This window comes from Pteropus medius, unplaced genomic scaffold, assembly GCF_902729225.1.
Source record: "Pteropus medius unplaced genomic scaffold, Ma_sr-lr_union100, whole genome shotgun sequence".
NCBI lineage: Eukaryota > Metazoa > Chordata > Mammalia > Chiroptera > Pteropodidae > Pteropus > Pteropus medius.
Genome location: NW_024349796.1, coordinates 18,366,428 through 18,390,787, shown reverse-complemented (window position 1 = coordinate 18,390,787; position 24,360 = coordinate 18,366,428). Strand labels below are relative to the sequence as shown.

Sequence of the window (24,360 nt, the reverse complement as noted above, 5' to 3'; positions counted from 1 at the left end):
ATTCCTCAAGGTGTAGGGCAGGCCCGGGAGGGTGTGTGGGGATGTGAACCCTACAGGAACCGGGCCGTGGGCCCTGGAGATGGAGGACAGGAGCCTAATGGGCAGAAGACTCAGGCTTGGTTTTCCTGGTGCCCAGCGTCCGGGCCAAAAGGTTCTCTGGGGACTGGGGGACCACGCCTGCCAGCCCGGCCTCTGTCCAGGCATCGGGGTAGCTGCGGACACTTCTGCAGAGACCTGGGCTGTCTGCCGCTCGCCCCCCGCATGCCCCTGTCCCGGCCGGCGGTGCGGACGGCGAGGAACCCCAGGGCTGTGCTCATCTCTCCGTCTGGCCCCCAGCCTGAGCTCCACTCGCTGCCCGGCAGAGCGTGGCTGCTGCCCCCTAGTGGTCAGAGCCCGCGACCTGGATGCTGTCACTCAAGGGAGCAAAGCTCTATCCAGTGGCCACTTAGCAGGTGCTTGCGGCCGGTGTTTCTGTCCTGCGGCACCCTAACACCCCGGGAGGCGGGTCCAGTTGCCCCTGGTTTACAGACGGAGCCCAGGCCACACGCCCAGGCTGCTTACGGAGTGGGGCCGGACCCGAGCCCTTCACTGCATGCTTCCCATCCTCCGCTCAGACCCAGGGCCAAGCCTTTGCTGTCCGCATGAGCAGTGAGTCCCTCTCCACCAGCTGGTGCCAGACACAGGCACCGTGTCCGACAGACGCTCCAAGACCCTGAGCAGGCCGCACGGGGTGCGAGGGCGGAGGAGGGGGGCCTGCCTCCTAGTGCCCGGGCCGTGGGACTCTGCGCCTCAGTTTCCCCATTTGTACAGACAAGGCTGTTTGGACTTAATGACCCCGAAAGTGCAGGGCTGGTGACACAGGCTCTGTGTCCCTCCCCATAATGCCAGGCGGGATGTGCACACAGAGGAGGCGACGCCCCCTCCAGAGCTGCCCTCGCCCTAACCCTGCAGCCCAAGAATAAGAAATGTGGGCCGGGGAACCTGCGGGGCCCAGGCCCCACCCCCCGCGGGTGGGAGACAGCAGAGCTGGGCCCTGCTAGGATTTTCCCCAGCCCCCCAGGCGGGCACACCCTCCACCCAGTCACTCAGCCTGGAATGTGGGAGAACTGGCTCCCAGCTCCCAGCCCACAGCTCCCAGCTCACATGCTCCCCGGAGGGCGGGGACAGAGGAGCAAGAGAAAGGACAGGGCTGCGGGGCTGAGAGGGGGGCACCTCAGGCTGGCTCCCGCCCCCCCGCCCCCGCCTCCACAGCCCGGCGGCAGTGACGCAGGACAGGGACTCGAGGACTCGAGGACTCGGCTTGAGCCAGGGCCTGGGCGGGTGGGGCAGGTTCTGGGGCAGGGGTCAGAGCTGCAGAAGGCAGGCGTGGCCTTTCCGATGCCCTCGAGGTCACCCGGAGGGGCAGAGCCTCGTCTTGGGGATGGGGACGCAGAGCGCTGTGCCCAGCCCTGTGACATGCCAGCACGGCCAGCAGCACTGTGCGGTGGCCAAGGTGCTGAGGGGTGGGTGACACACGCTGGATTCCTGCGCCGTGAACCGTGAGGACTCAGAAGGTTCATGGGGTCACGGCAGCTGTCTGAGAGAGAGCTTCCTGTGATGCTGTCATTACTGGGTCCCTGACTTCCCCGACGCGCAGGCCCTAGCACCAACGAGGCGAGGCCACCCGTCTCAGAGCCGATGAGCCACAAGTGTCCCACCCGTAACACCGGCCAGGAACAGCCTCAGGAGCTGTGCCGTCAAAGCACTCAGGCCTGGGGCTCTGCACGATTGGGCCCCCGGCCCCTCTCCTGAGACCGCGGCCCCCTCCCTGCAGGGCGCTTGTCGGCCTGCGCAGGGCGCCCCCTCTCGCTGGCCTTCACTGGGGGTGGTATTTGTGTTCCCTGCCCTACCCCCGTGCAGCCAGTGGGGGCCTGTGTTGATGACCCCAAGCCAAGGACAGAGCCACAATCGTCGGGTGGCCTGTATTTAAGAACAGCTTAAAGATACTTAAAAGTTGCTTTTCAACCCTAAGCTGCAAAGTGCCAAGGTCCCCACGCTGACAGCAGAAAACAGCTGAGCAGACCCCACTCACCGCCACCGGCTGCGGCTCCGGGCAGACGGCTAAACACGTGCGCACTTCCCAGCAGCAGGAGGGAGCGAGCAGACCACACCGCGCTCGGGTGCCAGGCACCACACGTCCGCGCACATCCCCGAGCGGCCACGCTCCAGCCACAGTGCCCGTTCCTCCGACGCACCCCCCGCAGCCCCGCGCACAAGGGACGCGGCCGCCCTCTGGGCCTCGCACAGTGACCGTCTCAGGACACCTGGAGACGGAATTTCAGCCCTTCGACCTACAATGCTGACTTAAACACTTTTCACTTAAAAACATTTATTAAAATGAAGATTAAACCTGAAGAAAGAATCCCCAGAACACAGCCCTTTGCGGAGGACCTTAGAACCAGCAACGCAGACGGCTGGTTCTCTGTTCTTCCCTGGACACGGTGGGGGGCCGGGGGGGCTCGCCATCCACCTCCACGCCCAGGCCTTGTTCCCACGGGGTCCCTGTCACGACACCCGGACTGTCACTGTCGGATGGGACGGCCCCTTGTCCTGGAAGTGCTGTTGCTCCAGGTGACCAGTGTGCTGTCCGAGCCACACCCACCGACGCCCACGGCCCGGCCTCGGCCAGGCCCCTGGGCTCCTCTCCCTGCTCAGCGCCGAGCCGGAGGCCATGGCTTGTCGCCCCATCTTTCGGTGCCTCCAGGTTATGTGAAACGAGGGGCCCTGCCTCAGCTGGCGGTGGTGAGGCCTGAACACAGCTCGGGCTCTGCCACCGCACAGCTGTCACCACCGATCCCGTCACGCCCTCGGCACGCGGCCGGAGAGTGGGAGCCGCGGCTGCCCTGTCAGCCCAGGACACACGTCCCCACTCCCTCGGGAAGCAGGCCCAGGCAGCCCGAGTCTCCCTTTGCACAGGGCTGGCCGAGGCAGCCCCGTACTCCCGGGCCCTGTGAGCTCCAGCGGGGACAGCAGTCTGGGTCCGGCCGTGTGGTCCAGGGGTCCGGCCGTGTGGTCCAGGGTGAACAAACACATAGGAGGGCTGAGGCAGCGGAGGTGAGAGACGCCATCCCGAGGGGTGGCGTCCGGCCCGGGGCTGATCCCGAGGTCTCTGATCGGTGTCCTCCCACCCACCTGCAGGCCTGGGGGCTGGCCCCTCTGCTCACCGGGACGGAATCCACGCCCCTGTCCTTCAGCTCGGGCAAATACTCCAGGTGAACTCCAGAGGGTCCTCTGCAAAGATGCTCTGGAGCTTAAACTCCTGGACGCAGGTCTGTGAGGGCGGAGGTGCTTCTTGGCGCCGCAGGCTCACACGCGGGGCCCTCTGGCCTCCGCTGTCCCCTCCCACGCCGTCCGCTCTGTCCCCCCCACCCCAGCCCCAGCAGAGGATACCCTGAAAAACTTGTCAAACTGACCCTGATCCCCCACCAGGAGGGTCAGGTAGAAGACGAAGCAGAAGCCTTGCCCGTGGGGAGTGTCACTGTAGGCGTCATCTGGGTCAACGCCTGGAAGAGCACAGCCGATGAGACTTGAGCCTTGTGACCTGTCCCCTGTAGGGTTCTTCCCCAGCTCCGGGCCCCACGACAACCTGGAAGCGGTTGGGGCCAACTCCCCAACACAGCGGGGCAGGCCGCCTCGGGCACCCCAGGGAGACCTGAGGGTGCTGCTCACTGGATCTGGGACAAGGACAAAGAAGCCGGCCCCGTGGTCCCCTCGCGCGGGGGGGCTCCACAGACTCCCGGGACCGAGCCCTGGGCTTGGGCGGGGCCAGCCCCACCGGTTACAGTCCCCTCCGCTCCCAGGAGAGTGGCATTCTCGCCTAAAACGAGCGGGTCACGGGTCCACCGTCGGTGCCGTGGGCTTCAGCTGCACTAGGCGGTTTGGGATCTGTCCCACACGGGACTAAAGTTAAAAATGCGTGGCCTTGGACGAACCATTTAACACATACGGGGCGTGGCCACATCCTCTGCAAAACCCGTGGGCCCGACTTGAGCACAGAAAAGCAATGGAAGGGACTCTTAAGATGACAGGGACAAAGCTGCACAAACGCAGGGCAGTGGGACGTCCCCGAGGACACAGAACCAGACAGAGCTCCGGGGTGGCCGAGGGTCGCCCTGGGGGTCCCATCCCCCAGAGTGTCCTTGGGCGCACTGATCGACATGCAGCTTGATGGGCGTGGGGGCCGTGGGGTGGGAGAGTGGGGGGGTGTCCAGCACAGGGGCCCCTGACCTGGTTCAGTCTTCACTCGGAGCTTGTTGAGTGGGTGACCCTCGCCGGTGACGTGCATGTGCTGACGAAGCAGGGCCCGCCAGGTGGCGGCTTCTAGGTGTAGGCAGACCGAGGGCAGAAGGAAACCGGAGGCCCAGCAGAACCCTCAGCGGCAGCACACACCTGTGGAACTGACCGGACAGGCGTGCTGCCCCCTGGTGGCCACGAGGAGACAGCGCGCTCAATGCCGGCCCCTCCTGGGGCCTGAGACAGAAGCTGACTGAGCCCCAGCCCCCCACTGCCCCAGACAGAGACGGGGACCACCTCTGTCCTCTGACAGGTCCCCCTGCCCCCGACAACCCTAACACATGCAGCGGTAAGAATTTGAACTGCTGTAAAAACAGACTTTCATCTGACTCCTCCCGTCAGACAAGACAAACCATCACCCAAATCTCCCTAAGGGTATCCGCCTCTCCTGGCTCTAAAAATCACCACGGGAGGGGTGCAGGGCACGGGGACCGGGTGTCAGAACCAGCCACCTCTGCCACTCGCCAGAGGCTGAGCCTGGGCGAGTTGCTAGCCTCCCCCAGCCTCCGGCTCCTGTCTGCACAGGGGTAACGTCGTCTGCTCGTGGGGCTCGTGGCAGCTGCTGGGGACAGACTCGGACAAAAACGTCAGTTTTTACCAACTTTCTCAGCGACAAGGGGCAGGATGTGCTCGAAAGGCTTTAAGACACTCAGATCCAGAAAGTAAGCTTCTAAAACCATCGGAGACGTGCATGGACATTTACATGTAAAGATGTTTCTCAAAATATATTTCACTGGAAAGCCGGAGCCACCTAGCTAACGACTGGAGAGTGAATAAATTATGAAACATCCACACCATGCGGCTGCAGAAGAAAATTCAATGATTTGGGAAGATGTTTAAGTTAAAAAACAAAAAACAAAAAAAACCACACGGCTATAAAATCGTGTGCTGCCTCGCAAGTCATGCACACACAGAAAAACGCTGGAAAGACACACGGATTATCTCTGAGCAGTGAGATGACGGATAAATGTTTCGTGGTGTGCTTTCCCGCATACGCCCAAGTAGATTTTGATCAGAGAAATAAAATGGTAAATGTCATCTTCTTGAAAGCACCTGGTACCTGCTGGGTCTTCGGTAGCAAGACAGTACTGAGCGTGCTTTGCACGCACACGCTGCTGAGCGGCTGGGCACATTTCTCGTGCTGAGTCAGAGGGGACTCGCGTACAAAGTGGAGTGAGACCTGCTACACGAGGCTGCTGGGAGACTGCGAAGCTTGGTCTTTCTCTCACCGAACCTGGCACGAAGCTGGTGTGTGCAGCAGGCCACGGCTGTCATGACGATCCCAGGTAACTGTCCCCCAGGGGCTGCCCGGCTTCGGGGAGAACAGAGCGCCACGTGGCTTCCACTGAGGTGAGCGGCACTTTCACCATGAGCCCACACACACCCGCTGCCCCTCGGCCTTGTCCCGTCACACCCACGAGTCCCCGGGAACCCCAGACCGCCCTGGCCTCCTGGCCCGAGGGCTGGAGGAGCGTGGAGACCCACCTCTGGGCTGCACGGTGAAGCCCTCGTCCAGCCAACTGTCCCCAGTTGGCGTTGGTGACCAGGCTCCCAAACCAGCTGTGGGAGATCCCGTGGGTGATGACGTCCGCCAAGGATGGTCCCCCGGGAGCAGGCAGGGGTGACAAAGGTCAGGTACGGCTTCTCCATTTCTCCGAATAGGGAGCACAGTGGCATGAGGAGCGGGTCATACTTGCGGGGCAAGCGGGGGTCATGGGAGGCCTCGGCGCCAGGGCAGGCCCCGCCCCACCATGCCCTTCTCGCCTCCTCGGCACCCTGAGATGTGGCCGCTGGACGCACAGCGGACGTCCTGGGCTGGGGCCGGCATGACACCAGGCCCCTGGGGCCCAGGTCTTCTCTCCAAGAGCTGCTGCCCCACTGTCCTAAGCACCCCGCGCTCCCTGGCAGCCAACCTGGGGTCGCAGAGACCCCATGGAGCCGTTTTCCTAAGGTGTCTGCCGTCGGAGGGTGTCGAAGGAAAACACGGGGTGCCGAGCAGCCTCTGGTGACCAGGAGGCACGATTTCGTCACCTCCGTCACCTGCCCGGTCTACTCAGCAGCAGTGAGCTGGGCCTGGCTCACGCCTTCACCTCTGGCGTCGGGGGACTGCCCCAGAGGACAGAGGGCAGAGAGCGGGCAGCCAGGGGCAGGACAGTCCTGTGAAGGACGTGCAGAACGGGAAGCCCACGGCGTCACATCTGAAAGACGAAATACGCTCGACAAAGCAGGAGACGAGGTGGCCAGCTGGAGGGAGGGCTGGGGCCTGAGCAGGAAACGAGGGACCGGGAAAGTGTCACAGAGCTGAGGAGGGTGAGGCGCAAAGACAAAGGCCGCTGAGCTTCGGGAGGCGAGGCCATGGAGAAACCCCAAAGCCGCCCTCGACCCCAGTGCTGGGCGGGTTGTCCACGGGGAGCAAAAGGTCACCAAAGGTCACGTGACAGGGCAGGAGGCTGAGGGATGCTGGTATGAGTCATGTCCTCAAGGAGCCACTGTGTGGCGCTCTGCCAGCAGCATGCGTGCCCCATAACTACAAGGTTAGGGCTCAGCTATGTGGGCCACCCAAGACACTGTCACTAGTACGTACATTTCTGTCAAAAGAACTTACGGTGGCTCAAACAGAACCTCATCACCAGGATTCCAGTGCAGAGGTCTGAACAGAAACACCTGGATCTGCGCCCCGGCTCGGCACCTCTGACTCTGCACAGCTCGGCTTGTGCATCTGCAGAACGCGGATGGTGACAGCCCCCGGGCCAGTCTGCGCCAGCACGGGGGCAGGTCACACACACAGGGGCTGCTGGGCACACGTCCCTCCACCGCTGGGATCTGCATGGGTCTCAGGGCTGCGTTTGGTGGTGCCTTTGCCAGAAGACCCTCCCATCCAATGCGACCCCCAAGACCAAACAGGTGACCCATGAGGCAAGGACAGTCCTCCGGATGGGGGAGGAAAAGCCTATCACCAGCTCAATGGACTCTGTCACTGGACTGATGGGCTGTGCTGTCATTCATTACAGAGGGCTCAAAAGCATCGTTATTGTCCAGTGTGCTGAGAATAGACTGTTCTCTCGTTTGCCACAGAAAGTTCTCTCTCTCCCTGATGGAGCCTTAATGAGAGCAAATTCTCTAAAATAACATTCCTGTACTTATCCATTTTCCTGTCACCTGCCAAGATGACATCCCCTTGGTCACCTATCACCCTATCAGGAAGATGGCCCTTTCTGAAAGCGGGGCGCTGGTCCGTCAAGGCTGGTGCTGCTCTGAGTGTGTGTGGGACACAAGTGCCAGTGGACCCGGGAGGGGGGACCGTGATCCTGGAGGTGCCAGAGGCCCAGCCATGGGGCCTGTGGCCGGTAACCAGCCCTGTCAGGGCCCCAAAGCCTGCAGGGACTGAGAGCAGGGCCAGGGACGGCACCCTCCCCGCCCTGTGTGCTCCCCCCACCCCCGGGCCTCTCATGCCGGCAACGCTGCACCCTGGGGACTCCACTGCGGGCCGTCCAGCGCGACCGCCTGAGCCCCAGCCGGACGCTGCAGGAGGTCAGGGCGGCAGCCTGCGCGGTGGCCCCAAGGGCCACTGCAGACACAGGGTGGGGGGCGGGGCAGGCGGACAGAAGGAGCCCGCCTCCAAACGCTCCGACGCGGGGGGCCAGGCCCCAAGCAGCTCCACTCTCGGGGGTCACCCCAGCCCTGCCTGCAGGGCTGCGGCCTCCCACCCGGGCCCAACTTCCCCGAAACCGGGTCTCCCAATGCAGGGCCACCAGGTAGGAGGGGACGGGCTGGGACATTGGGAAGAAGACCATGCTCGGACCTCTCCTCCCACAGCTGTGAGCGCTCATGACCGCTGTGAAGCCGCGGGGACCTGCCCACAGAGACCGCTCGGACGCTGCAGGGAGACAGTCCCGGCGACCGGCTCCAGAGCAGCACGGCGCGTGGTGACGGCAGCGGTCAGGCCGGCTCCGTCCAGAAACTAAACTGTGCTCGGTGTGGGAGTCAGCGCGGGTCTGACTCCGGAGGTGGAGGGGTTTTCCGGCGGGGCCTACCGCTGGGTGGACACGCACCTGATGGACCCGGCTGTTTCCAGGCCCCAGGCAGCTGCCCTAACCGTGCGCCTCACCTCCCTCGGGGCGGCCAACGTGCGCTTCACGGCGGGCGAGGCCAAGCCGGGTAGAGGGCCGGTTCGGGACAGCCTGGCCCGGGGGGACTGCGCAGGGGTTCCCCTTCCCTGCCGACTGCTCCAGGGCCAACCAGCACACCCAGGGGACCGAAGGACACCGCTGAACCGACACCCCCAGTGAGCGCGGTCCTCCCAGGGCTAAGGAGCGGGCCGGCGCCGAGTTTCCCGTCACCTTAAGTCCCCCTTACGATCGCCCGCCAGCCCCGCGGCTCTGGATGGGATGCTCTGTCCTAGCGTGTGCTCGACGCTCTCCGGATCCACAGCAGGGCGTGGCGTCCACAGCACACGCCAGAGACCCCTCTGGGTCCCTTCCTCGCTGTGCCCCACGAGTCGCCTCAAGCGTGCCAAGCCTGGCCTCTGACCCTGTCTCCCCGTCCCCCTCCTGTGTCGCTCTTGCTGTAGTTTCTCATCAAGAACTACAACTGAAGCAGCTGAGTTCGAACTTGTGACAGAAGACAGAAAAGCAAAGCAGACCCTCCCTGGGAGAGTCCGAGAATGCGAGCTCTCCGTTCCCAACGCGACACTCGGCGCCGGACATGAGCCTCAACTGTTTCCTGCTAACCCTGCACCCAAGGCCGATCTGAGCGATAACAACACACTCAATCTTCACCCACAGCAAAAAGAAGTTCACACCTCGGTGGAAGGAGGGCGGATATGTCGGCACCAAAGCCATTCAGAGCTCAGAAAAGGGCTGGATTCCAGGGAGGCTTGGCCGGGCCTCCCAAGCCAAGGAGCAGGATTTAGCCGCAGGGGGAGGGAGACGCCAGGCTCGCGGCCCCATGCGGGCGGGCGCCGGCGGGCACGGGCGCGGGTTCCGGGCCCGGGGCGCGTTCCAGGCGCGGAGAGCGCCGCCTGCGAGGGCAGGTGCAAGGAGCGCCGCACCCAGGGGCACTGCGGGCCTATTTGTAAGAGGCTCAAGCAAGGCCCGCATAGGGACGCTGGGGTTTTCTTGGCTTAAGTTTTTACTTTCGCATGTATGCGAAAAACGTAACAAGCCTGTTTTCAAGCGTAAAGCGGAGAAACGGGACAGCACCGTTTCGGCCGGAGGGGGGGGGCGGGGTCACCAGTCATGCGCAGAAACGCAGTCTGACCTTGTGACCCGCCGCCCGATTTCGCTGTGAACCCACGCCTGCGCTAAGACAGCGTCCGCTTTTTAAGAAACTAAAACCCAGAGCCCGGTCTAGTGAGGAGAAAACCAGCAGGTCAGTCCCGAGAGAAGGGCATCCTGCAATACAAGGGCCAGCACACCGCAGGGCTGCCGCAGGCGCCGGGAACAAGGAAAGGCTGGGACAGCCTCAGCCGAGAGCGGCCCGCGGAGGCAGGACCGCCGAGTGCACCCGCGGCTTTCCCGACGGGCTCCAGAACAGAAGAAGATGCTAAGTGAAGGGTAAAGAGGTTCGAAAGGACGAGGGACGCGGCTCCAGGCATCCGGACTGGCGCGCTGAGTTTCACAAACAAGGCTGGTCGGGGGAACTGCGTGTGTGGAGAAGGAAACTCCATACTACGTATTGTTTTCCTGCATATTTAAACTGTTTTTTGAAACATAAATCTTATTAATGAAAAAAAAAATAAAGTACAGAGAATGACAGCAGGGCCACCAGAGCATCGCCAGGTAGCAGGTGCGCGTGCAGACAACTCGCTGAACATCTCAAACGCCGACCAGTGCCCGGCACGTCAGGCCCCGCCGCGACCCCACGTCTGAGCGTTGGTTTCTAACGGCATGAGCGAGGAGCGTGAAGGAGCAGGCGGTCGCCGAGCTACAGAAAGAGTCGGAAGTCCAGGAGACCAGTACCTCCAGTGACTCAGGGGGACCTCGCCGGGATGGCAACAGCGAGAAGGAATAAATACACGTGCCATCGGCTGGGAACCTTCACGGTGCAAAGACAGTTCTTTGCGAGCATGGATCTCTGCTGTCGTGTCTTAAATAAAAGCTGTTGAGTTCGGATACTTAATTTTCGGGGCCACTTTGAGGAGGCAGATTTGGGGAGACTGAATTTGTCCAGCTACCTTGTTTAATTTCTATTCCTGCCCAGAGCCAGGAACCAGCATATAAAGGAGCAACTGCACACGCTTCCAGATGTCCCTGTCCTTAGGGGCCCTGGGTTTCTCCTTTGCCCTGGAGGTCAGTTTGCACTGCTTTGGACTTTCGTTTTTGAAACAAGTTCTAACATAAGTTCATTAATTCAAGTGGCGAAAGACAGAAGCAGAACTGCCCTTTGAGCCAGCTCAGAGAGGGGACTGCTAGTCACGAACCCACTTCGGTGGCAGGCCAGCAGCCTCCCATGACACCTGGAACCCGCCCACCTCAGAAGGGACTCCTGCCAGTCTGAGGACTCTCCACAGGGGTTTCCTGACTTACTGACGACCGCCACGTAGTCTTCTATCTGTCCTCTCATTGCCAATATTCGTCCCCCCTCCCCCATTTAAGGCTGCGGACTCAACACGTGAGAAGGCCATGTTATTATAAAGCCTAGTATTCTAATTCCAGTTCTGACTTTTAATGAAACTCCTTTGCTAATCAAATCCCAGACTTCACAGAAGGGAACAAAAACAATTACCTGAGCTCAGAGCTGTTCAGCTTAAGGCAAGACAAGGGGACACGAAAGGCCCGGGTCAGCATCGGGGTAACCCACCGGCCACCACGTGGCAGAAATCAATAAATCAATTACCAGAGACCTGGGCCCCAAAGCCCAGGGGCGACACTAACTCCAATCTACCGATATTTCGTTATCCAGAAAGCTGCAGAGGACAACGTTTCCTCCTCTCGCAGAAAAGGACTCAGACACGCGATGTCCTGGAGGGACTGAGAGGGACTGAGGGGTAACCCAGACAGGTCACTGCAACCGCAGGGAGGCCAGAGGGACACAGAGGATGGTGTCTGGCCGGGAGGCTGAAACTGCCAGGAGCCGAGAGAAACCAGGGTGGCCTGCCTGGAGGAAGAAGGTAGGTGGAGACGCTGCGGTGCACGGGAGCCCCAGGCTAGCGCGACAAGAAGTAGGAATCTCCTTCCTTCCTTCTGCCGGGGTACCTGGACTCCTGGGGGACCCCGGGGGACCCGGCACACTCACCGCGGGCCGTGCCGACGCGGTAGGCGATCACCGCTTGGAAGCGCTGCCGCGGCTGCGGGAAACACAGGCACAGCGCGCGAAGGGCCGCGTGTGGAAGCGCACGGGCTCCCCCGGGCGGGGCACCGCGGCCGTGGCCTCCAGGCTCGGGTGCGAGTCTAGCCGCAGCGCGGCCGCGGACGCGCCCGCGGGCACCGGGCAGCGCAGCTCTGGCGCCGCCGTGCAGCGCCGCGTGCGGCTCCCGAACTCGGCGCAGAGGTCCAGGAGCAGGTGCGGCATCTCGAAGCCCCGGAGGCGGGTTGCCGAGGCCATGTCCGCGGCCCGCGCCGAGTGCGGGGCCGCGGGGCCGCGCGCAGGTCCTCCGCTCGCCATGGTGCTCGCAAAGCGCAGAGCGCAGACCGTGCGGAAGCCCCGCCCGCACAGGCCCCGCCCCGGCGCTGAGCTGCGGAGCCGCGCCCAGAACCGCGCCCCGGAACCAGAGGAACCAGGCACTGCGCTGAGCTGCGGAGCCGCGCCCCGGAGCCCCAGAACCAGGGGAATCGGGCCTGGCCCGGAGCTGAGCTGCGGAGCCGCGCCCTGGAACCGGGGGAACCAGGCACGGAGCCCCAGAACTGGGGAACCGGGCCCTGGCCCAGGTCCTACTCAGGCTGGGCGCCCGGAAGTCTGGGCAGCGCCACGCCCCACTCCCAGATCCCGAGCGGGACCACGCCCGTCCCAGTGGGTGTCATAAAGGGAGATGGCGTCTTGTTATATGTCCTAGTTTTATAGAATTATTTACTTTTTAAACTTCCATGTAAAGTCAGGGTTAGTTTTCTTTATTTTCCTGGTTAGTGAAATCCAAAAACTTTGGACAACCCCTTTCCCGGGGCACCTAGGGCTTGGTGCCTGTTAGAGGCTCGGGGTCCCCCTTCCTGTTACCCACGCGCCGGCGCGACGCATTTTGGTTGAGCAGCCATCAGGCTGGGCGCAGGGGAACGACTGGGAAGTCTGGCTCAGACCCTGTCCTGGGCTCAGTCCAGCTCGCACTTGAACTTAGCCAAGAAAACGGGTAATGACAGCTCGTGGTGCTATGCGACAACCAGGGAAGAGCAGTGCTGTGGGAACGCAGGGAGACACACCCAGCCTGGTCTTGGCCATTGGGCCACTGGGCGCACGGGACCTGTTCCCCTTGGCTGTGGAAACCTTTCCAGAGCGAGGCCGTTCCTCCTGTTGGCTCACTGGTTCCCAGAATGTGAGCGGCCCCGTCCCCATCATTCCCAGTTTGCTCCCCCGTGTGGCTTTCGCAGTGTCCAGTTCACCGCTGGGACGCACCCTAACAACTCAGCAGAGATCCCAGAAGACCGTCTCTGCCGAAGGACGCCCCGACAACCCACCTATTCCTCAAGTGCTTTCATTTTTATTTATTTACTTTTAAGTGCTCAGAATGTAACACATCTTGGACATTCCAAAATAATGGCTGGAAATCTTCCAGAATAGATGAAAAGCATGATTCTACGGATTTAACAATCACAACAAATTCAAAGCAAAAATAAAAATAAAAATAAAAATCTACATGTAGACATGTTTCAGTTAAATTGAGGACCAAGACATAAAAAGATCTTAGGAACAGCCAAAGAAATAAAACAGATCACTTGCAAAAGAATGACAAGCGGAAACTGGACCAAGAGTGGACCTTACCTCTCATTAACAACCAAAGCCAGAAGACACTATCTTCAGAACAATGAGAAAAAAACCCATCAACTTAGAATTGCATATTCAGCTAAACTATTATTCAAGAATGAAGACAATATAGATTTTTAGGTAAGAAAAACTGAGTGTTTACCACCAATAGACTCCCACTAAAGAAATTCTAAAGGAATTACTTCAAGAAGGAAAATCGTCGCAGGACAGAATGAGATGTAAAAAGGAACAGTGAGCAAAACAGTGAGGGATGAGCTGACAGACACCTCACCACCACCACCCTGCACAATTCAGAATCACCCGAGGAACGCCAGCTCACAGCCTTAGAGGTGGAGGCGCCCCCCAGTGGAGCACAAGGAAGGCCTGACACTCGCCGTTGGTGCAATAAGGGCGACGCCTTCCTCACAGCAGAGAGCTGCAAAGCTGCTGTCCCCCTCGTGAAAAGGACCACAAAAAGGAAGACTTCAGACCACCCTGCGCTGATCAATTTGACGACACAGATGAAACAGATCGAGTCTTCAAAAGACAAACCACAGCTCATCCAAGAGAGAGTCGGGTAAAAGTGCACCACTAACTGCCCTCCTTCGCCTTCTCCCGAGTATCCTAACTCCACGCACAACGGCAACAATGTAACCTTTTCCCACAAACCGCAGGCCCTCAAATAACATTTCGCTACACTTCATTTTGTTACAGCGCTGATGTGAGAAAAAAAATTTGCTCCTGTTGGGGGCCACCGTCTGTGTGGTGTCTGCACATCCTCCCCAGCTCTGCTGGATTCCCAGGGCCACCAGGTTCCTCCTACATCCCGAAGAGCTGCACGTGAGGTGAATGGGGTGTCTGCACTGTGCCAGTGGGAGTAGGTGGGTGTGAGTGCCCCTGGAGGGAAGGGTGACCTGCTCAGGTGGGTCCCTGCCGGCATCCTGAGCTGCTAGGGAGGCTCCAGCCCGTGATCGTGAACTGGAGTAAGCAAGTTGGAAAATCCTGATCTTCCTTGATTTTATTCACTTTCTTAAATGTATGTATAACTCACATTTATTTCAGTGTTTGGTATTAGAAGTGTTTTGTGCCTTAATTTAGAAGTTCGGTGACGTTTGTGAGCTTAAGCGGCACAGGACCTGGAAGGGCCGAAACGAGAGAGGAACAAAGCGGGAGGACTCAGCGCTCGATTTCTAAGCTTCCTCCCCAGCTGCAGCTGACACCGGCGAAAGGCAGCTTCGCAGATTGACGGGACAGAGCCCAGAAGGAGACCCACACAACTAATTTCTGACAAAGATACAGAAAATACTTGCAAATCGCACGTCTAACAAAGGATTTGTATCCACATACACAGAACCTTCAAGACCAAAGAAGAAACAAAACATGCGAGGGGGCTGGGAAAACACTTTATCAAAAACGTAAGGATGGCAAGGGAACACGAGATGATGCTCAACACCACGGGTCGTGAGAGAAACGCAAACGGAAACCCCAAGATGCCACTGTGCACCTACGGACTTGCCAAACTGAAAACGAGCAAACAGCGGCCTCGCCCCGCGCTGGCCAGCACGCAGAGCGGCCAGGACTTCCGCAGTCCCCTCCAAAATCACGCACGGGCCCCTCATGACCGCGGGTCCACCAGGAGAAACACAAATTTGCCTATTCCGGATATTTCGTACAGACAGAATCTTATAATACACAAGTGAATTATAATTCACAGCGACCTCATTCGTAAGCGCCCCAAACTGGAAACTCCCCCATGTCCTGCAGCTGGCGGAGGGATGAGCACCGGGGCATCGCTCGGCACACTCACATGGCACGGGCACGCCTCGACGCCCTGGTAGCGCAGGAAGCCGGGCCGGGTGCCGTGCCAAATGAGGCCACGTGCACGACCCCTGAAGGTGAAAACCCACAGGCAGGAAGCACACCGGGAGCTGCCGTGCGAGACGGACGGAAGGAATGGCTGGCTGTGAACGCTGGGGTTGGCGTCCCTGTCCTGTGTCTGACTGCTCCTGGAACCTGTCTGCGTCAGAGTCCAGACGTGCACGCCACAGTGAATTATACCAAATGCAGACTTCTCGACACTCAACCAGGACGCAGAAAGAGGCAACGCACGCGCAGCCAATGACGAACTGTGCCACGCCGCACACGACCACGCACACGACCACGCACACGACCACGCTGAGGGCGAGGCGGGAGGGGCCCAGACAGCGTGGGGACGGTCTGGGTGAGCGCTGACGGACCAAAGCGAGTGCTGTGCCCTCGCCGGCGGACCTGTCTCAGAGGCACGGTCCAGCGGTTCTGCAGTTCCCTTACGTGTAACTGGGACTGGACGAGTGAGCAAGTTGTCACAGATAACGAGTGCCAGGTAAGGAGGGGGATTGCAACACCGAATCCTGTGGACCAGGAGGGATTCACAGGCTTTGTTTCACGTGCAGATTTAGAAATATCAGAAGCGCACGCCCCGGGTCCGTGCCTTACATGGATCTCGCAGCCCTCTCCCCGGAAAGGGACAAGCAATGGCAGCCAGACCAGGGTTTCCGAATGCCGTTCCCCGACAAAAGGAACCAGGGCTCCTGGGAGAAGGGTGGAGCCAGGGCTTGGCCAGGGAAGATGGAAGACGGGAGCAGGGGCACCTCCTAGCCCGAGGAGAGAGGGAGCGCTGACACACGGAACCGAGAGCGAGGGTGGAAGGGCCGGGAGCCGGGAGCCGGGCTGAGGGGCTCCCCGTGGCTACGGCGCCGGCCGGAGCAGAGAAAGCAGAGAAGGCGGCGGCGGCGGCGGCAGCGCGAGGTTACACGTTAAAACCCGAGGTAAAACAGATGCCCAGAATCTACACGTTCAATCAGTGAGACGGCCTATTCCGGAAGGCTAATCTGCTTTCCAGGCCCACAGACCGCCAGCCACCTCTTTATGAAGATGGGCCTCAGGGGACGTGGGACACGTGAAAAACACCGTGTACTTTATTTTCAAGCAACAATGAACAGCAAACTTCCAGTGCTAGGAGGCCGTCCGGAAACGCAGGAAGGTAGTTTTGGGGGCGGGGGGCGGGGAGACAGTCTCAGAGCCTCACAGGCAAAGTCTTGCACCTACCAGCCTCACACCAGGAAACTGCATCCGCCTTTCAAACAGAGGCAGGTGTGTCACCTCAGCCCTCAGCCCACAAAGCCTTCCCTGTGCCAGCCCCCGACAGTGCCCCGCGGGCCGGGAGGGCCTGACCAGGGACACGTGGTTTGCAACATACTCTGCGTTATCCAAGTGTTCGGGGAGGAGAGGCAGAGTCTACAGATGGTTGTAAGAGAAGGAGCAAGTTCCAGGAGTTTTTTATTGTTTGACTAGCAGGACACACAAACCCAGGCGGAGAAGTCCCCAAGGAGACCATGGCCATGTCTCACAGCTGTCTGCCCTTTGGTCCTTGTCTTGTAAGCACTTAGCATGTTTTCTTTTAAAGACACGGGACAGGCACTTGCATCGCAAGTGCAATCCACGTGTGAATAAATAAACACGTGGGATTATCTTCTAACCCCCTCCGAGATCCTTTAAATAGAAAAAGTGCTAAACGTCTCTTTGTAGCGCACGTGGCCACAGATGTCCCACCTATGGTTTAAAACGGACTGTAACTTGACGTTCCGCGTCTCTTCCCGCCGAGGAAGCCCTACTGATACTGTCGACAGTCTCCGAAGGGCGAGGATGGCAACTGCGACGGGTCTTCGGCAAACTGAGGACCTGTGGTTGGGAGAGAGAAGAGTTTTAAAAACCACCCGAATGGCCCGTAGTCAGGAACAAGTCTGCAGACAGAAAACCGACGCGCTGCCTCGGAGCCGCAACCCGAGCTCCCGCGCAGATCCCCGTTCCCAGGACGGCACCGGCAAGTCCGGCGACAAAGCAGACCGCCCCTGGCGCCCGGCACGAACAGCTGTCCAACGCCGCCGGCACCAACGGTCCGTCCGAGCGGGGGCAGCTCGGGCGTTTAGAGCCGTGGCTGCGACAAGCTGCCACGTGGACACGCGCCTCCTGACGCGGTTTCCAGCAGCCATTTAAAATGACTCTCACATGGCTGAGGTGCCTTTGTCATGCTTCGAGAGGACTCGGTAAACCAGTGTATACAGCCAGTGACGTGGGACGTGAGCTCTGAAGTGGGAGTCACCCCTAACCGAGTCCCGTGGAGTTTCGTCTCGAAGGCAGGAGGGCCTGTGCACTCAGAATGCGACGCCATCAGCAAGGCTGTCTCACGGGACAGCCGCTCTTCTCCAGGAAACCGAGGCAGACCGAAAACCGCCGGGGCGGCGGCAAAACTCCCCGAGGCTCCCTGAAAGGCGACGATGTGTGCTTTTTCAATAAAAAGCAGTGTCTGTTCGTTACGGAACACTTAGGACGACACTGGGTGAAAGAGATAAACCAAAGTTGACCCGCGCTGCCACTTAGACACAGAGCTAGCTCCTGTTCCCCACTGTTTCAAGGACCTTTGCACGTAAGTTAACTGGAGAAAAACGATGAACTTCTCAAAGACTTCTCCGCTCGCACTTCCTGTCTAAAACCAAACGCACTTTCCTTGGAGACCCCTCTGAGGAAAAGCCTAGAGCAAAGCCACCGAGGCTCGTTTCTCCAAGCCGACACTGTCACAGCGACCTCTGCGTTCGCGGCAGGGGCTTTCCTGGTGTCTCACTGCAGAGTCCTTCCCACTGCCGCGGCAAACACACCGGAAAGTAACGGAGCATCAACTCAGAAGAAACGACTGGGCAACAGCAACAGGGTGTGAGGGTCCAGGTCACCCAGGTCACTCGCCGGCACGCGACGAGCAGAGCGTCTGAACAGTGCCCAGAAACTGGCTCTCACGCTACGTGCCTCAGGGAGCCAAGTCCAAGTGGGGACCACGACCTAGTCCTAGCTCGATGCCGAATCGCTTCCGAGACCCAAAAATCCCTTCCCACAGGCCTCTGCTGCGTTACGTCCTGCCCAGAGGTCAAGTCCGTCTCTCCCAGAGCCCTGTGGCCTCTTTCTGCTTCTTGCCCGCATCAAGGCATTTCCCACGGAGACGACTGAGTTTTCTCACTCACGGGGGACTGCGCAAAGTAACGCTGAGCAGGCGTGACGACGTGGGGACCCTCAAGCCCACACAAGTTATGCCACCAGCTCCTTAAGAACACTTTCCCTGAGACTCCCAAAGCGACCCTCCCAAACACGGCCACTTCCTACCACTCTGTTTCACTTTCTTCAAAGCAAGCGGCACAATGACACCACCTCGTGTGTCTATTCCCGGGCTGGCCCGTCTTCCCCACCAGCAGGTGAGTCCTCTCCACCAGTAAGTACCACAGACTGGCTCCTACGTCGACAGTGACAAGTTGTCGACTGACAACTGTTCTTCTTGGACATTTGCAAGCCCCTCTAAAGTGACCAGGGATGTCTTAGAATAAGTGAATGAGCGCTGAAGAAACCTGAGAACTAAAGGCAAGACCGAAGACGTCTATCGTTCTGGCCACAGTGGACGACACGGTAACTGAACCCACGTCCAGCTTCTCAAACTGAGTCAGAGCCCACTGACATAACCCCCTGGCACACGGCACGTCGACACATAACACAGTCACAAGCACCACATTCAGCACACAAAACACTCTCTTCAAGCACCAGGAACCGTTCCAAATGTCCGAGCTGTGGCATTAAACAGAAAGGGGACTCACCACTGGGAAACTGTGCAGAGGCGAATCTCGTCAACAAGATACCGGCTCCTTCGATTAAAGCCAGGAGGATGCCCCCCATCGCAGCCGACCCGACCATGGCCACCGGTCCATCTGGGTACATCGGTAAGAGAGATTGCTTTAATAGAAATCTAGTTTAATGTGAGATGTGGTAACGAGCTATCCACACGGCCAGGCTACCTCATTCCCAAACCCTCTCTCAGTGGCTGAGACCAGGGGTCAACAGACCACAGCCCCTAGCTCAAATCCGGCTCACTGCTTGATTATGTAAATGAAGTTTCATAGGAACAGCCATGCTCACCCATTAGGCACTGCCTGTGGCTGCTTTCAGCAACGATGGCAGAGCTGAATCACTGTAACGAAGACCTCACAGCCCACAAAGCCTAAAATATTGACTACCTGGCTCTTTACGAAATGCTTGACAACTGCTGGCCTAAAGCACTGAGCCCAGAGGGAGTCTGGGCTGCTCTGGTCTCAAAGACCCAGAAGATGGTCTGTGCTCGTTACCGTAACCACCCCATGAGCCAGTACCGTTAACTCCAAAGCACTGATGGGAGGCCGCAGTCAGCGGCGCAGGGGGCCGTGAGTGCTCCCGCCCGCCGTGAGGCCCAGGCTGGAGCCGCACGCCCTCGCATTCTCAAACTCCCGGCAGACAGACTTACTTCCTTCCCCCAAATCGCCGTATCCATTCATGCTATGCCAAACTAAACCGAGCTCAGTTTTATATGCGCCAGACGTCGCCAAGCTGAGGCAGACGCGGTCCCCGAGCAGTCCCGCTCCCGAGTGTGTCTGCAACAGCACTTACTTCTTGCCGCCAGGATGGCCCCCGTTAAGGCCCCACTGGTGATGGAGTTCCAGGGGTCTTCCTTCCCCCGGGCCTGGACCATACTGCAGTCGATCATGGAAAACAGGCCGCCCCAAACTGCAAAGCTGCCTGTTGTGTTTGAAAACGAACAATGCAAATTTCATTTTTTCATCTTACGTTTAAAATGCTACCGTAAAAACTAAGTCTACATAACAACACTCATTGTATTCTCAAAACTCTCGCACTCCAAACGTATGCAAACACAAGCGTTAATAAGCGACAGACGAAGAGAAGTCAGGATATTTATCTTCTTAACCAAGCGTGGGCTGCGTTACATCAGCTGGAAAACGGGCAACGGCCCAGAGCCGCGGCGCACCAGCAGCGAACGCGGCCGGCCCGCCCGCGCCCGCGCTCAGGGTCTCTGAGAGTCTGCTCCACAGAATCACCAACGGGAATGCAAAAGAAATCCAGCTTTTCTGGAACGTGTTCCAGCTGCAAGGCCATTCGTGCCAGCGTGGCGGATGAAGGGCGCAAACAATCGCGGAGCAGCGAGGGGACAGAAATTACTGCTCCTCTCTTTTCCACCTTTTATTCCGCAAGCACAAAACTAAAAACGACCCTCAATCGGATGACTGTGCTCTCAAACTCCCTAACCACAGCAACAATCTGTAAAAAAAGAAACAAACAGCCACCACATCCGAGCACACGCAAAACCCAGAGGCGACATCGACTGTCAGCATCTCTGGGTGTCATGACAGATGACCACTTTCTTTGTGCTTGTTTTCCAGGCTTCTGAAACGAATACACATGACTTCACACTGCATGAAAAGTCGTCATAGTTATTAACGTGAAAGAAAGAAGAAGAACTGCATGGAGGAGCCCCGGCCACCTCGTTCTTTGCCCCCGGAAACCTCGAAGTGTGTGGAGATGGCAGTGAGCTGGACGCCGCCAGCATCCGATCCAGACACCGCCAGGCGCCTCTTCCAGGGCGCACTGTCAACGACTCCGAGAGGAGGTCCCAGCAGAGGTGGAGCACGAGCTCCTTCGCTTTAGGGCCAATACTAGATATCACGTACCACACAAAAATAAACGAGTTTTAACTCAGCGTCTGTGCCCTGGCAGAGACGGTGCCCAGGGATGTCAGAATTCCCTCACTGAGTTCCTCAGAGGCTCTCCCACTCCCTCACAAGAGCCTGGCTCTCCCCTCGCCCAAGACCAAAGGCCAGAGCAAGCCGTGCCTCCTGGCGACAGTGGAGACTTGGTCCACACAGGAGGGCAGCCTGGCACGGGCGGGGAGGTCAGTGTAGTCACGTGGGCAGGCCCGCCACGGGGTGCCACAGCCTGGCGGCTGGGGGTGGGAGGGGTGTCACATGACAAGGCAAAAGCATGAAAGCTGGGAGTCTGAACGGGAAGCAGAGCCGCAAGTTCGCCTGTGTCCATGTGTGGCTGTTACGTCCCTGCTACGCAGACATGCCAAGCTCTCTTACAAGATGGCCTGGGAATAGCAACGCCCACCGGTAATGGTGCACTCAGTGCCCAGACGCCATTCTCAATGAGAAGGCACCAGGTCTCCTGGGAGAAATGGATGGCTCTATGGCTAGGGCAAGGAAAGCATGGGAAGAGCCTACAGCATCTCGTTCCAAAATGGTAGGAAGAGCTCAAGAACAATGGAGACATATCAAAAGCATCTCTTTCCCGACAATTCAAGTTAATTTCTCAATAAACCATAAATCAAGAAGAACCTACAGAGATGTTCATTTGTAATAAACTGAGTCTGACCTAAAATCAGAAACTGGCATACTCTAGAAAAGAAGAAAACAGAGCTTCATCTCCAAATAAACACGAAGAGCCCGGAGCACAAACAGAGAAGTTCTGTTTCCATACCTCCCAAGTGTGGAGCCCTGGTTTTGATGGCTGTCAAACTTCCTCGCAGTCTGTGGTTCACTCCCTATAAAAAAGCAACCAGAACACATTAGAAGGGCGATGCGTCCCCAACCCGCTGACAAGCCATCAGTGATAGGAGCAGATCTGGGTTCCAAGTGATAATAAGGCAAGACCATTCACCCACTTACCACTGGAGAATTGCGAAAGCCTTTGATTGCTTGAAAGATGCCGCCACCTATGGTGCCCATCGCGAAGGCGCCACCACAGTCGTCCACAATGCGCCAGGGGCTACGCACAGGGGAAAAACATGACCGCAGTTCTCATTCATAAACCATAAGACCTTTGCTAACACAGTAAGGGACGCGGCAGATCCCAAGGCAGGGCCCTCCGCAACCAATAAACAATTGCCCACGAAATACAGACAAAGATGAAGGGTCGGGAACATATCCACGTCTATTCAGCCCCAAGGCGCCTAAGCTAGAAGGGATGGAACTGGCTTTAGCTCTGTAGTGTCAGTAACCCTTTCCTCCCTCGGTTAACAATTAGCGTATTCATTTTAAGCTGGACACCGCAAAAGTGAATAAACCAGTATGGAGAACACTGCACTGTCATCAAGAACGCGGCTTCGGTCTCCCGCAGATCGAGGCAAGCTTTCCAGCTGCAGTGAAATTTAAAGCTGAAAGCCAAAGGATGAACACTCAATCGGTGCAGAGGGAGACAAAGTTTTCAAAGTCTGACATTCTTTCAGGGTTTATTGAGTCCAGTTACCATTTAGAACTTTAGTTTGCATCAGATCTATTTAACACATGGGTATTTTCCAATATCCAATACTTGGAGATTAAATTTGTAAGCCCAGCTTGCAAATGTAGCACCCTACCTCATGGAACACACTGAAATCCAAGTAATATCAGGAGAATAAAACTAGTAATCTAGCAATCCAGCTTATAAAAAAAATCTGTAAATAGTTAAATTCATTTGCAACCCATCGTAAGTAAAAGATTCTTTTTTTAATCTAGTGGCAAGGGTCAAATGTTATGTGCCTATGCGCAATCTACCTGCTCAAGTAAACCTGTGAATTCAGAGTATAAATGCTACAGAAGAATTTGAATAATGAGTAATTTCTGACTTTGCCAGACAGGAATACAAAGCCATGCAGGCAAAACACCACATCCTTTTCAAGTAATAGAACTCATGATACTCGTGCAGCAGATATTCCAATTATCAGCCGGATGCTTTGGGGCCTTGCTACCCCAGGCTTGCTTCTGTGGCCCTAAAAGCAAAATCAGCAACACCTGGAAATGTGTTAGAACTAAAAACTCTTAGGCCACACTGAAGACCTACTGAATCGGTCTACAGTTTAACGCAATCCGCAGGTGACCTGATTTCACTTTAAGAGTTTGAGAAGCAGTGCTGAAAAACTAAAGAGGATTAGGAAATTTTCTTTAAAAAGGTAGAACAGGAAGAGGAAAGACCCAGGGGAATGAATGAGTGGCTCCCTCTGAGTGGTGGGTAACTTTAAAAGATCTACCCTAAATGATCTTATAATTAGTTGGAGCTGAAATAAATGAGCATTACGGAATCGGTGGGAAAAACAAACAAACAAACCCAGCAGGATTCAGAGCAGAGAGCAGCCAGAGTACGCAATCCAGGAGAGGACGTCCAAATCAAAGGCAAGATGGGAGTTTCTGAACAAAGTCCGGCTAAAATCAAAACGTTCCTGCCGGGGAGGTGATGGGTTACACGAAGAGTTGAAGCCAGAATCTAACAGAATATAAATGCCAGACAAATACAGGCCACAGAGAACCAGTAACTAACAGCAACAAAATTACAAGTTATTTTTTAAAAAACGGTGTGAACCACCTGTTAAAAAATTAAATTCAATTCCTAATATTTTAAAATCCTGGGCACTTTCACAACTTGAAGACATCTTGGTTCCTGCTCTTACACAATAAAACAGGTGACTAATCCAAATAACAAGTTCTGATTTTTCCTTTATGAACCCAGAAACTTTAAACTCAAGCAACCTGAGACCTCACAGCAATAATGCCCCTTTTTAATGATCTATTCGTGCGCCTGATTTATTCACGCTTTTATTCCTTGAACTTAACAAAATGCAGAGCCCTCAATAAATTCTTCACAAATGTATAAATTCCTGTTCATGGCTTTTCAGAGAACACATGTTACTCTCTCTTTCATTTTCCAGATAACTTTTGCCCTTTCTCCTCCAAGTGAGACTCCCAAGCACGAAAACGAGGCCCCTGCCTATAGGAGCTCATCCAGCCCCTTTGGGTATAATCTATGTTCCGCTCATGTGAAATGCTTGGCCCTGCGGACACGTGTCAAGATACAAAGACTGCTTCGAGAATGGCACCCCCTGGGAGGCCTGACTTTCCTTCCTCGACGCAAGAGCTGAGCAAAGCGAAAGGCAGGGACGCGTCTAAGGTCACCTAGGCGAGCAGAGGGTACGATTATTGACCCGGCACAAGGTCGGCTGGGCCCGGGTGTGGGCGGTCCGGCCGAAGGGCAGCTCCAGCCCGCACCGCCCATGGTTACCACGCCCGCGTAGTTAACCTCGGGAGCCTGAACAGACAAGAGCGAAGGGCAGGAGCAGGGAGAGGACGCCGGTCAAACTCACCAGGGCTCTCGGGCGTACTCCTCCATTTTGATTCCAGCTCGCAAGCGACGCCGGGAGAGCGGGGCGGGGCCTGACCCGGAGGCGGAAGTGGTCCCGGCGGAGGACATTAAGATCTGTGGGGA

General features: G+C 57.5%; 2 protein-coding genes across 2 annotated transcripts; both read right to left on the bottom strand.

Annotated features, from left to right (window-relative positions):
• Positions 1–2,180: 2,180 nt before the first annotated feature.
• On the bottom strand, positions 2,181–11,937 carry RNPEP (arginyl aminopeptidase). The gene is given in 10 exon segments (XM_039883649.1): positions 2,181–3,253; positions 3,256–3,310; positions 3,430–3,542; positions 4,267–4,410; positions 5,624–5,946; positions 5,948–6,381; positions 7,786–8,078; positions 8,081–8,418; positions 11,529–11,646; positions 11,649–11,937. Coding segments are annotated over 10 exon segments (2,475 nt in total). The 3' UTR covers positions 2,181–2,885.
• A 4,587-nt stretch (positions 11,938–16,524) lies between these two features.
• Positions 16,525–24,360, bottom strand: TIMM17A (translocase of inner mitochondrial membrane 17A). The gene is made up of 6 exons (XM_039883575.1): positions 24,239–24,360; positions 21,792–21,891; positions 21,604–21,667; positions 19,720–19,848; positions 18,897–19,007; positions 16,525–16,944 (listed from the first exon to the last, which is right to left on the bottom strand). Exons 1-6 carry the CDS (start codon positions 24,343–24,345, stop codon positions 16,874–16,876), a joined length of 582 nt encoding a protein of 193 aa, XP_039739509.1. The 5' UTR covers positions 24,346–24,360; the 3' UTR covers positions 16,525–16,873.